This window comes from Mastomys coucha, unplaced genomic scaffold, assembly GCF_008632895.1.
Source record: "Mastomys coucha isolate ucsf_1 unplaced genomic scaffold, UCSF_Mcou_1 pScaffold1, whole genome shotgun sequence".
Taxonomy (NCBI): Eukaryota; Metazoa; Chordata; class Mammalia; order Rodentia; family Muridae; genus Mastomys; species Mastomys coucha.
The window spans coordinates 14,861,257-14,875,889 of NW_022196891.1; the positions used below are offsets into that span (position 1 = coordinate 14,861,257).

Genomic DNA, 14,633 nt, shown 5'->3' on the forward strand with positions numbered 1-14,633 from the left:
ATCTCACTGTGCCCTCCCTGCCATGATGCGTTCTTTGTCTCACAGGTCAGGCCAGCCACCCAGCTGTGTATTACTCTCTGAATCCAGGGTTAAACCAACACTCCTCCTGTAAACTCTTGCAGGTAGTGCTTCTTGTTATTCTCTCACTTGAGGAACTGAGGCAGGAGGACTGCTGTGAGTATGAGGTCAGCCTGAGCTACAACATGGTTTCCACTCCAGTTTGTGGGACAGTGTGAGATTCTGTCCTAAAAACAAGCAAACAAACCAACCAACCACATTTTTGAGAACAGTGAAAAGCTGACTAGCACAGTGTGTCTTTGTCTGCAAGTGTATGTGGACGTAGGGGTAGGTTTGAGGATGAGAGAGAACAGTTTCGGGAATCTGTGGTAAAAGTGGCAAATGATGAGGAAAAGTTAGCTGAAAAGTTCTTGAAGCCTCCACTATATTTGCTATGTCTGACAGTTGCTACCTACCACCTCCCAATAATGCTGTCATGTTATGTATCTACCAGTGGATTAATTCATTTATGGAGTTAAAGCCTTCAATGATAGTTATTTCTCCAAAGGCCCATCTCACTTACCAAAAATTCAACACACAAGTTTTGCGGGAGATACTTTATATCCAAACTTAGATACACACACACACACACACACACACACACACACACACACGCACACACGTACACAACTTGGGGAGAGCATAAATATATTTATATGTATTTAAAGTTATTAAAGCTTAAATGTTTAAAAGGGAACAGTACCATGAATGCAGTCTACTAAACATTTTGGAGTTCCTAACCTAAATAATCCTTTTCCAGTAATTTTGAGAGCTCAGGTACTCACCAATAGTCTATAGTCTATTAGACTACCAATCCTCCAAAACCAAGCTGCATGGTCACTTCTTGCTAGAGTTGTTGAACTCTCAGCTGGCATGCAGACATGCAAGGGCAGTGCAGCAAAGCATGTTCCCACCTCTAACCTTTACCTCGATACCTCCCAGGGTGGTACGTCTCTGAACTGCCCTCGATACCTCCCAGGGTGGTACATCTCTGAACTGCCCTCGATACCTCCCAGGGTGGTACGTCTCTGAACTGCCCTGGGCTGCAGCCATTGTGAGTCTGGTCGCTCTTCTTTCACCAGTGCCGGAAGTAATTATTTTTGTAAACGTCCATGTTAGTTTTAGGGCTTTTGTAGCTTCCGTGAGATTGTCACCATAGGCAGTCATGCCATCTGCACATGGGAACACTTGCTTTCTTCAGATGTGTCTTCCTTTTGCCTTCCCCTCTTCCTCGGCTTACTACGTGGGGTAGTGTAAACAAGGTTGGACAGCTTTGGCTCTCATCTTTCACCACTGACAATGTTAGCAGTTGATTATGAGTTAACAAAACAGAGCAGAACCAGAAAAGCTTTATTAGAGGCTGGAGAGATTGCTAAGGGGGAGAGCACTGGCTGCTGGGCCTGAGAACCAGACCCCACTCCTTGAACCCATATGACAGCTCACACTATCTGTGACTCTAATTCCAGGGGATCTCATGACCTCTCCTGGCTCCTGGAGGCACTGCATGAATGTAGTGTACAAACAGATTGCAGGGAGCACCACCGCGTATCTCTCTATCTCCACCACTTCATCACTGTATGCTTCTTATCTCTCTGTCTGCCTGCTTCTCCCTCCCACTCTGTCCCTCTGTCTCTCTTGTTTCTCTCCCTGGCTTGCCTATACACACACACACACACACCAAAAACAAAAACCAAAATCAACCCTTTAAAAATACCCTTATTAAATTGAAGTAGTTCTTATTTATTTCTTTTTAATTACAAACAGCTTTTGGATTTAATTTTCTTGGATGTCATCATAAATACATTCAATTCACTATCTGAAACTTCACTTTCATGTATGCGTGTGTGTGTGTGTGTGTGTGTGTGTGTGTGTGTGTGTGTGTGTGTGTGTGGTTACATGCTTATAAGGGTATACTTGTGTCCAGGTGCACATTCATACTTTTAAAAGTATGCAGTTCAGGTTTTTTTTTTAAAATATCAAAAAATGTACACTCATCCGGCTGTTTAGTTTTGTGATATTTTATTACTTCCAAAAAACCCATGTCCATTAGCACACATATTCATAAACCCTGGAAACCTACTTTCTGCCTGTATCTCTATGGTTTTTCTTTCTTTCTTTTTTTTTTTTAAGATTTATTTCTTATTTATTTATTACACTGTAGCTGTCTTCAGACGCACCAGAAGAGGGCATCAGATCTCATTATGAGTGGTTATGAGCTACCATGTGGTTGCTGGGATTTGAACTCATGACCTTCAGAAGAGCAGTCGGTGCTCTTACCCGCTGAGCCATCTCACCAGCCCTCTCTATTGTTTTTCTATCATGGATGTTTGGCTTTTCTGTTTGGCTTCTTGCACGAAACAGTGATTTTAGTGTTTAGCCAATAGGTATAATGTATCCATGCTAAATTATAAATCAGTCAATCAATCTCAGTCTCTCTCTCCCCTCTCCCAGCCTCCCCTACCCCTTGCCCCCTGAATGTCACTGTGTAATGTGTAGCACTGTCTTGGAACTTGATATGTAGACCAGGTTGGCTTTGAGCTCACAGAGATCCCTCCTGCCTCTGCTTCCCAAGTGCTGGGATCAAAGGTCATTCCCAGTCTTATGGCCTGGCTCATAAACAGAGGCCTTACCTCATCTGACTCGGAAGCAGTGCTTCTCAGTGATCTGTGTCATTCAGGTTCCTGATTTGAAATTGTACCAGCGTGTGGTCAGAGTTAGGCTGTGATGAGTGCTGCTCAGGGGTGACCAGTGTGTGAGTGCGCATGGTCCCCATCAGAAGGACAGCCAGTGTTAGGAGCAGCCTGCTCAGGGGTGACCACAGTGTGAGTGCGCATGGTCCCCATCAGAAGGACAGCCAGTGTTAGGAGCAGCCTGCTCAGGGGTGACTACAGTGTGAGTGCGCATGGTCCCCATCAGAAGGACAGCCAGCGTTAGGAGCAGCCTGCTCAGGGGTGACTACAGTGTGAGTGCGCATGGTCCCCATCAGAAGGACAGCCAGCGTTAGGAGCAGCCTGCAGGTAACCGAAGTGGGTAAGTACCCTTCCTGCGTGCCTTCTTTTGTCATTCTTCAGTTTTGCAGCCTGGTGCAAGCAAGCGAGTTCTTGGCAGTGCCTGCTTGCTGTTTGCTTGTCTGAGGAATGGAACACACCCCATGAAGATCTGCAGAATAGTGAGATGACATGCAGGACCCTTACTGCTATGCCTAGATGGAGCTGGTCATTGGCTGGCCACCTGGCGGGCTGGCTGGCTGACTTACTTCTAAAATAAAACAAATTCCATGTGAAAGTAAATTTGCACTTGTGATTTTAAAAAAACTATTTCAAATTATTGGACTATGCATTGAAATTTCCCCCAAAGCACTGTTTTTATTAATATGGGGTTTTAATGTCTTTAGTAATAGGAGGAGAGGAGAGGCTCCCTCTTCCTCCCAGGGGCCTCTGCGGTGTTGTAGGGAACATCGTGGACTCAGTACACTAATGACAATGTCTGCCTTTCTCTGCTAAAGCAGCAAGGCCTCAGTTGCTACTTCTGCAAGAATCCAGGATGGGGGACTTCATCTATTATTACTCCACCTTCTGTTTCTGATGCTTTGAAGTCATTTGACAGGATAGTAGACAGGCGTGTAATGCAGTGCCGAGTTTCTTCATTTTGTTTTTCAAAGAAGCTGGTGGACTCTGTTTATCTGTCCTTGCTGCATTGGCTTTAGGTACCCAGTGGTAACCTACAGGGTCATACTTGTACACTCTAAGACCTTGTTCTTTATACCAGGTACAGTTGTACAACGACCGAATGACCTCATTTCAGCACTCTTGGTATAGATGTGAGAAATAATGTTTGGGCCAGGGAATGGCACTATTAGGAGCTGTGGTCTTGTTGGAGAAAGTGTGTCACTGTATGGATAGATTTTGAGACCCTCCTCCTAGCTGCCTGGAAAACAGTATTCTCCTGTTTACCATTGGAACAAGATGTAGATAGAACTCTCAGCTCCTCCAGTGCCTCATCTGCCTGGATGCTGCCATGCTTCCTGCCATGATGATAATGGACTGAACCCCTGAACCTTTAAGCCAGCCTCAATTAATTGATGTCCTTTTTAAGAGTTGCCTTGGGCTGGGCAGTGGTGGCGCATGCCTTTAATCCCAGCACTTGGGAGGCAGAGGCAGGCCTGGTCTACAGAGTGAGTTCCGGGACAGCCAGGGCTACACAGAGAAACCCTATCTCGAAAAAACATAAAAAACAAAAAACAAACAAACAAAAAAAAGAGTTGCCTTGGTCATGGTGTCTGCTCACAGCACTGGAAACCCAGACTAAGACAACTAGTGATTCTTTAACACAGCCCGTCCACAGGGATTTCACAGTAGCTACTTGTATTTCCAATTAGCTACTTCATATTTGCCCTCGGCCTGGGATCTGCTGCCAGCTGCCATTGCAGTTAGCACACAGCCAGTGTTTGCCTTATCTCCACAGGTGAGTCATTGTGCTGGAATCAGTAGTTCGTTGGGTGCTTGCTTCTGTGGGACTATTACTGCACAGCCTCCTCTCTGACAGCCATGGATGTCAGGTGACCTCGGTTCATCACTCTACACGTGTCAGCTCTCTGGCAGTGGTAATGTAGCAGTCAGACTGGAATCACTAGACATGTTGGTGCACCTAATATTCCAAGCAGTCTGCTACATTTAACTTTTAAAACATTTATTTGTACATACACCTGCGGTGGCATTCAGATAAGAGGTCAGACGATAACTTTCTGGAGTCACTTCTCCCCTTCCACCATGTGAGTTCCAGGACTCGATCTCAAGTTGTCAGTGTTGGCAGCAGGTGCCTTCACCCCCTGAACCATCTCGCTGATCCTTTTGCTAATTTTTATTTTATTTTTTTTAACACCTATCTGTCCACCTACCTACCTACCTCCTACCTATCATTTTTCAAGGCAGGGTTTCACTATAGCCCTGCAGACCAGACTGGCCCCCAACTCACAGAGATCCACCTGCCTGCACCACCTAAGTGCATGGATCAAAGATTTGTGCCACCACCGCCCAGGACTTTGCTCATTTTTAAATTGTGCTATTTTAAGTCTTTGTGACTGAACCATATGACGTCTTTTTAGACTTCTGGATTATAAGAATCCTAGCATGTAAATAGTTTGTAGGACCTCCTCCCATTGTGTGGGTTGTCCTTTCTCCCTTATGTGTCAGTATATAAAATTTATAATTTTTGATGAAGTTGAACTCATGTTTCTTTTACTTTTGTTACTTGTGAATAGTGACACTAGTTTCAGTCAGAAATTGAAGCGCTAAATTCATACTAACTTGGATAAACTTGTTTTGAAAGGATTAATTATTTAACATTTGGACATTTTCAAACATATATATGGGCATGTGATTATATTTAACCATTAACCTCTCTTGCCCTCTCTGCTGGCCCTGTTGTCTCGTCTTCCTGTCCAGCCCGCTCCTACTCTCATGGCTTTTGTTCTTTGTTTTTTTTTTTTAAGGTGCAGGTACTGAAAATAATTTTCATAGACACATTTTTATAAAACTACTGGTGTTAAGGGTAATACCTTTATGGAACAGATAAGGCTCATCTCGGGTTATATGTCTTGACATACTTAAATTATATTCTGTGAAACCCATGGGCTTCATTCCTTTGTGAGTGTAATCCGACGGTGACTGAAATCAGCAATGAAGACATAGCGGAGTAGCCATGTAGTAGGGTTTGCTTTCTGTCTGGCGTGGGTGCCTCATCTCCACGCAATGCTTCCTGTTGCTAGGGTACCCAAAGGCTTTCAGTTTTGTCTGGCAAAAATATGTGCATTAAAAATATGTTGTTGTATAGATGTATTTTTTTCTTTTCCCATCTCTATATAATTAGCAGACCCCTTGAAGTACAAATTACAGTGTTTCCTTCCATGGTTTCCAAAAAGAAAATTATTTTCTGTGTACTTTTTTCCTTTTCTTTTTTTTAATCAAGCAGATGTGCTGTGCTTCCAGGAGAATTAGACTCTCAGAGTGAAAGAACGTTAATTAGGGACTAGTCAGTGTCCTTTATCCATAGCCATTTGACAGTCTTGAGTTGTGTTTGATTGACATGAGGCCCTGGACATAATTTGGTTAGAAAATTTACCTGCTGTTGTTTCCTAAGGAAAGCTAACATGTTAATGAGGAAATCTAGAAAGCATCATGTTGATGAAATCTCTGGAAATGCCATAGGCTGTAGCTAAAGGAAGGAACAAAAAATGTTAGAGCTAAAGCCACACACTCAGCTAGCTGATAATTATATAACTCTCATCGTCTGTTACACGAAAATACGTCGGCTATCATTTTGCTGCGAAGTGCAGCCTTCCTTACATTTTTTACTGTTGAAAATAACTTGCAGAATGTTACCTAATTAAACTTGTTGGAAGTCAGAACTCCCTGTGAGCCTGGAAACAAACCACCGATGAGCTCCATGAGCAAGTTAGGTAAGGTCTGGAATGTTGCCAGGTGCCGACAGGACAAAGCATTCATTTAGAGGCAAACCTTTATTAAGTGGCCAACCCTCCATTATCCACTCACACAGGTTTAAAGGTGGTGCTGGGTAAGTGGCTCAGGTGGATAATGGTCCCATTCTGTCCCAGCTTGTTTATTAGGCCGTGCATCTCACAGGCTTGGAGAGTTCAGTCTTAGGAAAGTGTTTCCAAACTCACAAATAGGTGGGCCATGTGCTACCAGGCTGGCAAATGTGCAGAGCTGTGCTGAGAAGCCCTCTCCATATAGCCTAGAAAAGACTGCCTCTCACCAGTGCAGTAGAGTACGCAGCAGGGACTGCCGGGGTCTTGTCCTGTGCGACCGTGCTTGCTTCTCCTATGAAGACGTATGGTAGTTAGGGAAAGGGAGTTTCTTAAGGAACTGAGAGTTGGTTTGCAAAATGAATAAGCTGTGACGACTCTTATTATACCGTGAGAGTAAAGACAGGCAGAGGCAGTCCCCTCCCTGGCCGTTGTGAAAAACTCAGGGCGAGAGTCTAGGCTTTTATTTTGGAGTGAGGTGGCAGTTGTCACAGTGCTTCTCCTGAAGAAGGTGTGGGAGGAGAGCCTGCTGATGCCTAAGCTATGTGAGAAGGGCATTTTTATCCGGTACCGGATCTCTGACAACATGACCACGGGGAAAGGTAGGCCCTTGTATTTTGGAAAATGTAATTATTACTGATATTGGTAAGTCGAGTAAACAGGACATTTTATAATCGTGTTGTTAGCTTACACCCATGGGCAGAAAGTAAAGAAATGTTGCCTTGAGTGTTTTTTACAGGGAGGCAGGGGGCGAGGATGAGGCCTGCAGATTAGAGCAGTAAAGTTGATGACCTTTACAGACAAGGAGGAAGGACACACAGAAGCAGAGGTGGCCAGAGGTCAGTCCTCAGTGGGTCTTTTGTGTACTTTTAGCTTTTCTGTGATCCTTTTTGTTCTTGGGATGTTGGTTATGGGGATAAATCTGTTTTTATTATCTAAAACATTTGTTAATATGCTTAAGCTGTCTTCAGAAAGAGTCCACTGGCTGGGAATGTCTGCATTTCTCCGGCTGCAGCTAGAAGGAAACCATAGTGGCAGCATGCTGTTACTGCCTTCCAGTCCCTGTGTGGGAGGGAAGGGGGATTCTGTAAAGTGACAAAAACCGAGGACTGAGACCACCTGGCGCTTGTTGCTCACACACTGTCCTGCTGTCTTGTCTTCCGTGGAGGACTTGCCCAGGCTTAGACAGTGCTGAGAGGACCGGGACGCTCCACAGAGAGTGGGTCTGTGTTGACCACTGAGTGTGGCTGATGCTCTAGGAGCAACCTGTTGACTGGCCTGCTGTCCTAGGGGTGACGTTCCCAGCACGCCTAATCTAGCGTCCCTGAAAGACATTTCCAGACCCTTCAGCTGAAGCAGAAACGACCCAAAGTGAAACCACTCATAGTGACCGGTGTTCATTTCTCTTCCACTCTGGGAACTGGGCTCCTCTCAAGTGCTCCGGCACTGTGCTAATATTGTAGGGATCCTGAGGGCACATGTGTCTGTTGTTGTGTGTGTGTGCTATTCTGTGTGTATGTGGTGGGTATGCACATGAAGCCAGAGGTTGACTTAGGAGAGCGGGTTCTCTTCTTTCATCAAATGGGTGCTAAGACTGAACTCACCAGGGTTGGCAGCAAGTGACTTTACCACCGGAGCTGTCTTGCTGGCATAAGATCTCCTTCAACTAAGCCTGCTTTAGCTGAAACCCAGCAGAAGTTTTATTTTGACCGAAAATAATCCTATTGGAAGATGCCGTATCTCTGTTCGTATTTTCCTGTTGATAATTTACTGGGTTAAATTGCCTCTTGTCAGGGTTACTGGCTGTTTAAGCTGTTTAGGAAATCAATACCTGGGCAGGAGTGTTAAATAATTCATGTTCCAAAGAGCCTTTCATTTGACGGTTCGGAAACATGTTAGTGATGATAATAGCATTTGCCTTAAGTAGCTGTATTTACGGGCTATTTTCTAAACATCAAGGCAAAGTAGTCCAGAAGTCAGTGGTTGGAGGCCTGGAAAGAGCCCTTGCTAAACCTGGATTTAGCACAGAGATCACACTTCCTCTGCTTGGAGGCTCCTCTCAAGCTCCCTGCCTCCTGTTCTGAGATGAAGCTTAAGTGCAAATGTGATAGCCAACGGGATTTGCGACCACTCCTGGGCAGGGGCCTGTCTGAATATGTGTCAGTCTGTGGCTGATAAAAGATAGGCTGACTGGGTGCACATGATAGCAGCAGCTGTCAGTCACTGTTTGCTGTTCTCAGAGCACATTCCTGCACTTCGTTTGTTCTTGTTGTTTTGTTATCCTCAGTAGGCAGCCCCCAAAGAGCAGGACTGAGGTGTCAGGTTTTCTGTAACTGGTCAGTGTCAGGACACAGGAAACCTCCACATTGCTGTCCGAGATCAGTTTTTCCTCTGTCTGGCATGCCCTCCTGCTTCCTATTCCACTGCTGTTGTTAGGGCTGGAGTTGTATTTGCTCCTCTGATTCTGAAACTTTACTATGTTCAGTAGCCACTGCAGGGAGTAACTCAAAAATGAAAGTATTGAAAAGGACATTAAAACAGGTATTGGAGCCAGCGTGGTGCCTTCTGCTTGAAATATTAGCACCCAGAGGAGGATAACAAGGTCAAGGCGGGGGCGCTCCATCACTGGAGGATGTTCTGATGCCATGCTTCTGTCAGATGTTTGCTAAGGAGATTTGGGGGATGGGTAGGACGCTGCCAATGGAAATTGTAATGTGGATACAATGAGTTTGGTTTGGCAGCACTTGTTATCATTGGAGGAGATGGCCAGGGCTCTGTGTGCCGTGCACAGAGGCTGGTTCCGATGTTGAATGCCATTATTGTGGAATGGAAACTTAAGCCACCAAGACTGTGGGAGTGAGGGAGACAGATACAGAGTGGCCGACTTGAATTTGATTAAATGCAGTGTATCATCCATCATAACCATTTTATAAAAAAAGGGGCATAGACACCAATGGGAAGTAAGAGAGACACCATTTCAGAAAGGAAGATGGGCCCGACACGTGTTTCACTATTTGTATCTGTGCGTGTGTGAGTGTATGTGCCCTTGGAGTCTAGAAGAGGATGTTGGGTCTATTGGAGCCGGAGTTGTAAATAGTTGTGAGCTATTTGATAGAAGTACTGGGAAATAAGCTCTGACCTTCTTAAGAGTAGCAAGTGCTCTTAACCCCTGAGCCATCTCCAGTCTTATTTCTCCTTATTTTTCTCAGTTTTCATACAGACTAGTGTAAATCATCTTTAAAAAAATATTCCCAGTCCTTCAGGTAGCTTCAGGTGTTGTGTTACTATTCCAGTTGACAGGTGAATCTGGGAGAGCAGGGGCTAGAAATGAAGTGGACTAAAGTCCTACAAAATAGTTTTATTGAGAGCATCTGACAATTTCTACTCTGAGGGTTAAGAAGAGGCACATCAGGAAAGCATATAATCACAAGGACAAGCCACATGAGGCAAAAACGTGGTTTCCCATAGAGGCATCTGAATAACAATAAGCTGGAATAAACTCACTCCTATCTACTACACATGAACTATATCTCAGGAACAGTTTTGTGTTTTGCAGCAACTGAAGTCACAGTCTTGTCATGTTTTCTTGGGATTTTCTCCCAGGCACTTAGAATTCTCACACAACTCCATTCTCGGACTGTGTTCTGACAGTGGTTGGCTATGTTGTCTCTGTATTATGTTAGCTATATAGAAAAGACTCGAGAGGTCAGTAAAGCACGTGCATATGTGGCTGTATATGCAAGGGGGTTTTGAGAGGAATAGTGAGGAAGAACTGCGCTGACTGGCGCCATCCCATAGCCTGGATGCCCAGACAGTGTTAGACAAAGCCCACTAGTATAAGCATTTGCTCTTCCCATTTCCTGGCTCCTTTGATGTGAGCCTTGCCCCATGGACTGACACTGGCAGGTAAGATACAGTTTTCCTCTGTATTTGCTGTTGTGTTTTGTTTTTGGTTTATGGCCACTGATAGAACAGTAACATGATAAACCTGACATTCCACCTCTGTGGTCTTCCTCTTCCAATCCAGAGGCCCATGGAAAAAGCACATGAGCCGTCTTATCCACAGTCTAGCTAAGTCCTGTTCTTCAGCATGGTGAAGGCCATCTGAAAATGAGCAAAGACAATGAAAACCTAGAGCAGGCTGGGGACACTGTGGCCATGCATCCTAACTGTGGTTCTGGACAAAGGGCCCTGTCTTAGGACTGAGGGCACCAGGCAGACTGTGCCAGTAGGCAATGAGGTGCATCAGCCCTGGTACTTAGTCTCGCGTCTGCTGTAGACGGTTGCTGTGGGGAAGCACCTGTGGGGTGTGTGAAAACTCTTACTTTCAGTAGCTCTGTGAATGCAATTCTTTGCCCAAAGTTTATACTAGCACAGTAAGAACTGGAAAGAAGTGAGGGGGTTGGAAGTGCGGGGTTTCTTTTTTCATGGATACGTGTCATTCTTTGCCTGTCTAAGGGCTACTGAGAACTGAGGTCATTGAAGGCCAGAGGGGACATCTGAAGGCTTACATGTACAAAGAGGAAATGCCTCACAGTGTAATCACTGCTAAGTACCATGAACATTTTGTTAGGAGGCCATTCCCAAATTTGGATCTGATATTTCCAGCTCGCTTGTCCTTGTGCCTGCCTAGTGGCTGTCATGAAGAATTAGGTCAGTATGGCCACACTGATAATTAGAGTGACATTCCTGAAGACTACAAGTTTAGATATGATGGCTGTGGGGTTTAGGCTCTGACAGAGACTGACATAGCACTCCGCTAGGGCAAATTCCAAAGGTAAAATAAGTACTGTGAAATAAAGGAGAGATGCACATTTAATCCATAAAAAGATATGTGGTGCTTCTTGTTAATATGTAGTTTCACAGATCATCTTAAGTGTTTTGTTTGTTTGTTTGTTTTTTGATTTTTTTTTTTTTTTTTTTTTTTTTTTTTTTTGCGTGGGGGTTGGTGGTTTAGAGACAAGGTTTCTCTGTGTAGCCCCTGGCTGTCCTGGAACTCACTCTGTAGACCAGGCTGGCCTCGAACTCAGAAATCCGCCTGCCTCTGCCTCCCAAGTGCTGGGACTAAAGGCGTGCGCCACCACTGCCCAGTGATGTTTATGTTTTTATTTGTTTAAAGCTTTATATTAAACTTTCACTTTTTAGTCATCCATATATAACTCTGCTTTGTCCCTTAACTTAAACTTGCCTCTTTTTTATGAATTATTAAAACTATAAGTCACATGCTTCTTTAAAGATGCACTCCCAGGCTGAAGAAGCAATAGGTCAATGGGTCAAGGGCTCTCTGCACACGTGTGAGGAGCAGAATCTGGATCCCTAGAACCCACCCAGCATCAGACACAGCAGCCTGGAGGTCTTTGGAAGGAAGGGGTAGAAAGGGAAAACTTGTTCTGGTTACTGCTCTATTTCTGTGATTAAAAACAAACAAACAAACAAACAGTACCTTGACCAAAGCCATTTATGAAAGAAAGCATTTAATTTGGCTTATGGTATCACAGGGTCAGAGCCCACTGTGTTAGAACAAAGGAACAACAGAACTTACAACTTGATTGGTCTATAACTCTGAGGGGGGAGGAGGGAGTGGGGAGGGATGAGTCTTTTGAAACCTCAAAGCCCATTCCAGTGACTCACCTCCTTCAGTCATCACAAACAGTTCCACCAACTGGACCAGGTATTCTAATATATGAGTCTACAAGGGCAATCTCATTCAAACTAACACAGAATTTGTAATAGTCACATATTATTTGTAAGTCCAGTTTTGGGGACGTGGTTAGTTGCAGGTAAGGTCATCAGGGTAGAGTCCCGTATCTGAATCCTGCTAGTGCAGTACTGGCAAGCACTCATGAAGCACATGATTCTATACTACTTTGCTCCGGGATCCCCTGTGTGCAGTCAGTGTGACTTGTTCACACCTTATGCCCAGTACCTATCAAAGTGCCTGAAAATGTTTAGATCAACACACAAAGGAAGAAGGTAGCTTTCCACATCAGGTAACAGCAGGTTCCCCATTCCTTGGGTGAGTTGCCCTGGCTGGGTTGGCTGGGTTGGCTGGGTTGGTTGGCTGCCCTGGCTGGTGCCCTGGCTGGGTTGGCTGGGTTGGTTGGCTGCCCTGGCTGGTGCCCTGGCTGGGTTGGCTGGGTTGGTTGGCTGGGTTGGTTGGTTTGATTTGTTTTTAGTAACTCAGTGCTTTCTTTACCCCTTACCCTGGAGCTCAGAAGGAGAGTCCTTCTGGTCCCAGTGGCTTCTGTCTCCATCCCACCACTCTTTCCCTTACATCTCTTGCCTTTTCTCATTGCCTTCAAGAGGGGCATTACCAGCTAAAAAAGTGTGAGCCCTTTAAGAGTGGAGCATTCTTTTGTTCTGGGCAAAGGGTCTGAGGTGAAGTTCCTGCGTGACATAAAGCTGGCTTCTGCAGGAAGGATAGGAGGAACTTTGGCTTGGTTTAAGGCAAATCTCAGTGTTAGCCTAACCCCAGTTGCACTGGAATTACAGCCATGCACTGTCTCTAACCCTGGCTTTAGAGGGGAGCTTGGGGTGCTTTGTAAATTGAGGATAAACTTTCTTACACACTGTCCTCTGTCATAACTGGACAATGAAGCTATTTGGAGCATTGGCTTAAAGGCTGGAGGATGCTGTGAATAGCCAAGTGCATCAATCAGTACACCTATGTCTGGCTAGGATGAGGAGGATGTGGGGTGTGGACAGTCCCTTGGTCTATTTAGGCCAGTCAATAAACCTGTGATCTTTGTGTGAGGATAGGCGTCACATAAGCTGTTCCAGTAAATTTGTAACTGTAATTTACAAAACTCTTACAGAATGTCTTTGCTGGATGTAGGACGATTATATATCCCCCTCTAGCACATGTGCTTGGAGTCTCCCACCACTTGGCACAGCTGGGGCTTCCCTTTGCTTACTTCCCGGTTTTAGCCTGCAGTTGGTGTGGCCTCTATATGTGTCATGCATCAGGGTGTCTGAACAATTCTGTAAACAGATTGCAGCAACTTTGGGTTTGCAGAAACCCAGTTTGGATTGTTCTGGTAGCTGGATGCAATCAAAAGAATTTTAGAAAGCTGGCTTTTATGCAGTGTTGAAACAAGTTATTCTTAGTCTGTTACTGTTTGCTTTGTAATTATGTCAATGATTGTAGCAGTGTGAACCCTAGCTCACTGTTGAGTAGGCTGCAAGCTGAGGCTAGGTGCTGGTGCACTTGCTTTCAGCACATGTATTCTGTGGTTCTCTGACCACAGACAGCCGTCGGTGAATACACAGCATTTCAAATAGACTGGGAATTATTCAGACTTGAATGAACATTGTTGTAAAGAAACTGACTCATTAATTGTTGAGTGGGTAAAACAACCCCAAACTCATCCATACTTACCCACAGCTATTTATTAGAAAAACTTTTAGATTCTTAAATAGTAACTTAGATTTTAGCAGGGTTTGAAGAACATACCTCCAATCCCAGCAACTGGGGTTGGGGGAGTGGAAGAAGCAAGGTGCTTCGGATTTAGAAGTCATTCTCGACCATGTGCTGAGTTCAAGACTTTCCTGGGTTATATCTCACAGAACAAAACTCAGAGTAGACAAGATGGTTCACTGGGTAAAGGCCTTTGTCACACAAGCCTTGCTACTTAGTTCTGCCCATGGAATCCACATAAACCCACTCAATAAAGTTGCTCTTTGACCTCCACACAGGTTGTGTGATTTTGTGTGAGTGTGTGTGTGTGTGGTTTATACATACACACTTTTAAAAAAAGAACAATTTTTTTTTCTTTTACTGCTTTGGCTAATTCTTTTAAGTATCTTTGTTGTATCCCATGCGTCTTTTGAGCTGTGGGTCAGTGAAGGCTTATATAATTTCATGTTCCCCTGGGAAGGGCTTGAAAATAGCTGAAAGTTGATATTCAGGGAGTGCAGGAGCTGGTGTGGGCAGGTTTACTCTCCCTTTCTCTAGTCCCTGTGCAGGTGACTAAACAGGGCTGCCAGGTACGTGAGGACTGTTTTCTGTTCCTGATGACTTGGTATCTGGAGA

The 14,633-nt window shown here is 44.6% G+C and overlaps 1 protein-coding gene across 35 annotated transcripts in view; it reads left to right on the forward strand.

Annotated features, from left to right (window-relative positions):
- Positions 1 to 14,633, forward strand: part of Clasp1 (cytoplasmic linker associated protein 1) — a 234,636-nt gene that overhangs the window by 99,080 nt on the left and 120,923 nt on the right. Inside the window, exon 1 of one of the 35 annotated variants that reach the window (XM_031380334.1) lies at positions 7,012 to 7,203. The exons of the other annotated variants lie outside the window; for them this stretch is intronic. Coding sequence (XP_031236194.1) covers positions 7,134 to 7,203 — 70 coding nt within the window. The 5' untranslated portion in view covers positions 7,012 to 7,133. Of the gene's footprint in view, positions 1 to 7,011; positions 7,204 to 14,633 lie in introns of those variants that run through there. 35 annotated transcript variants of the gene reach the window in all.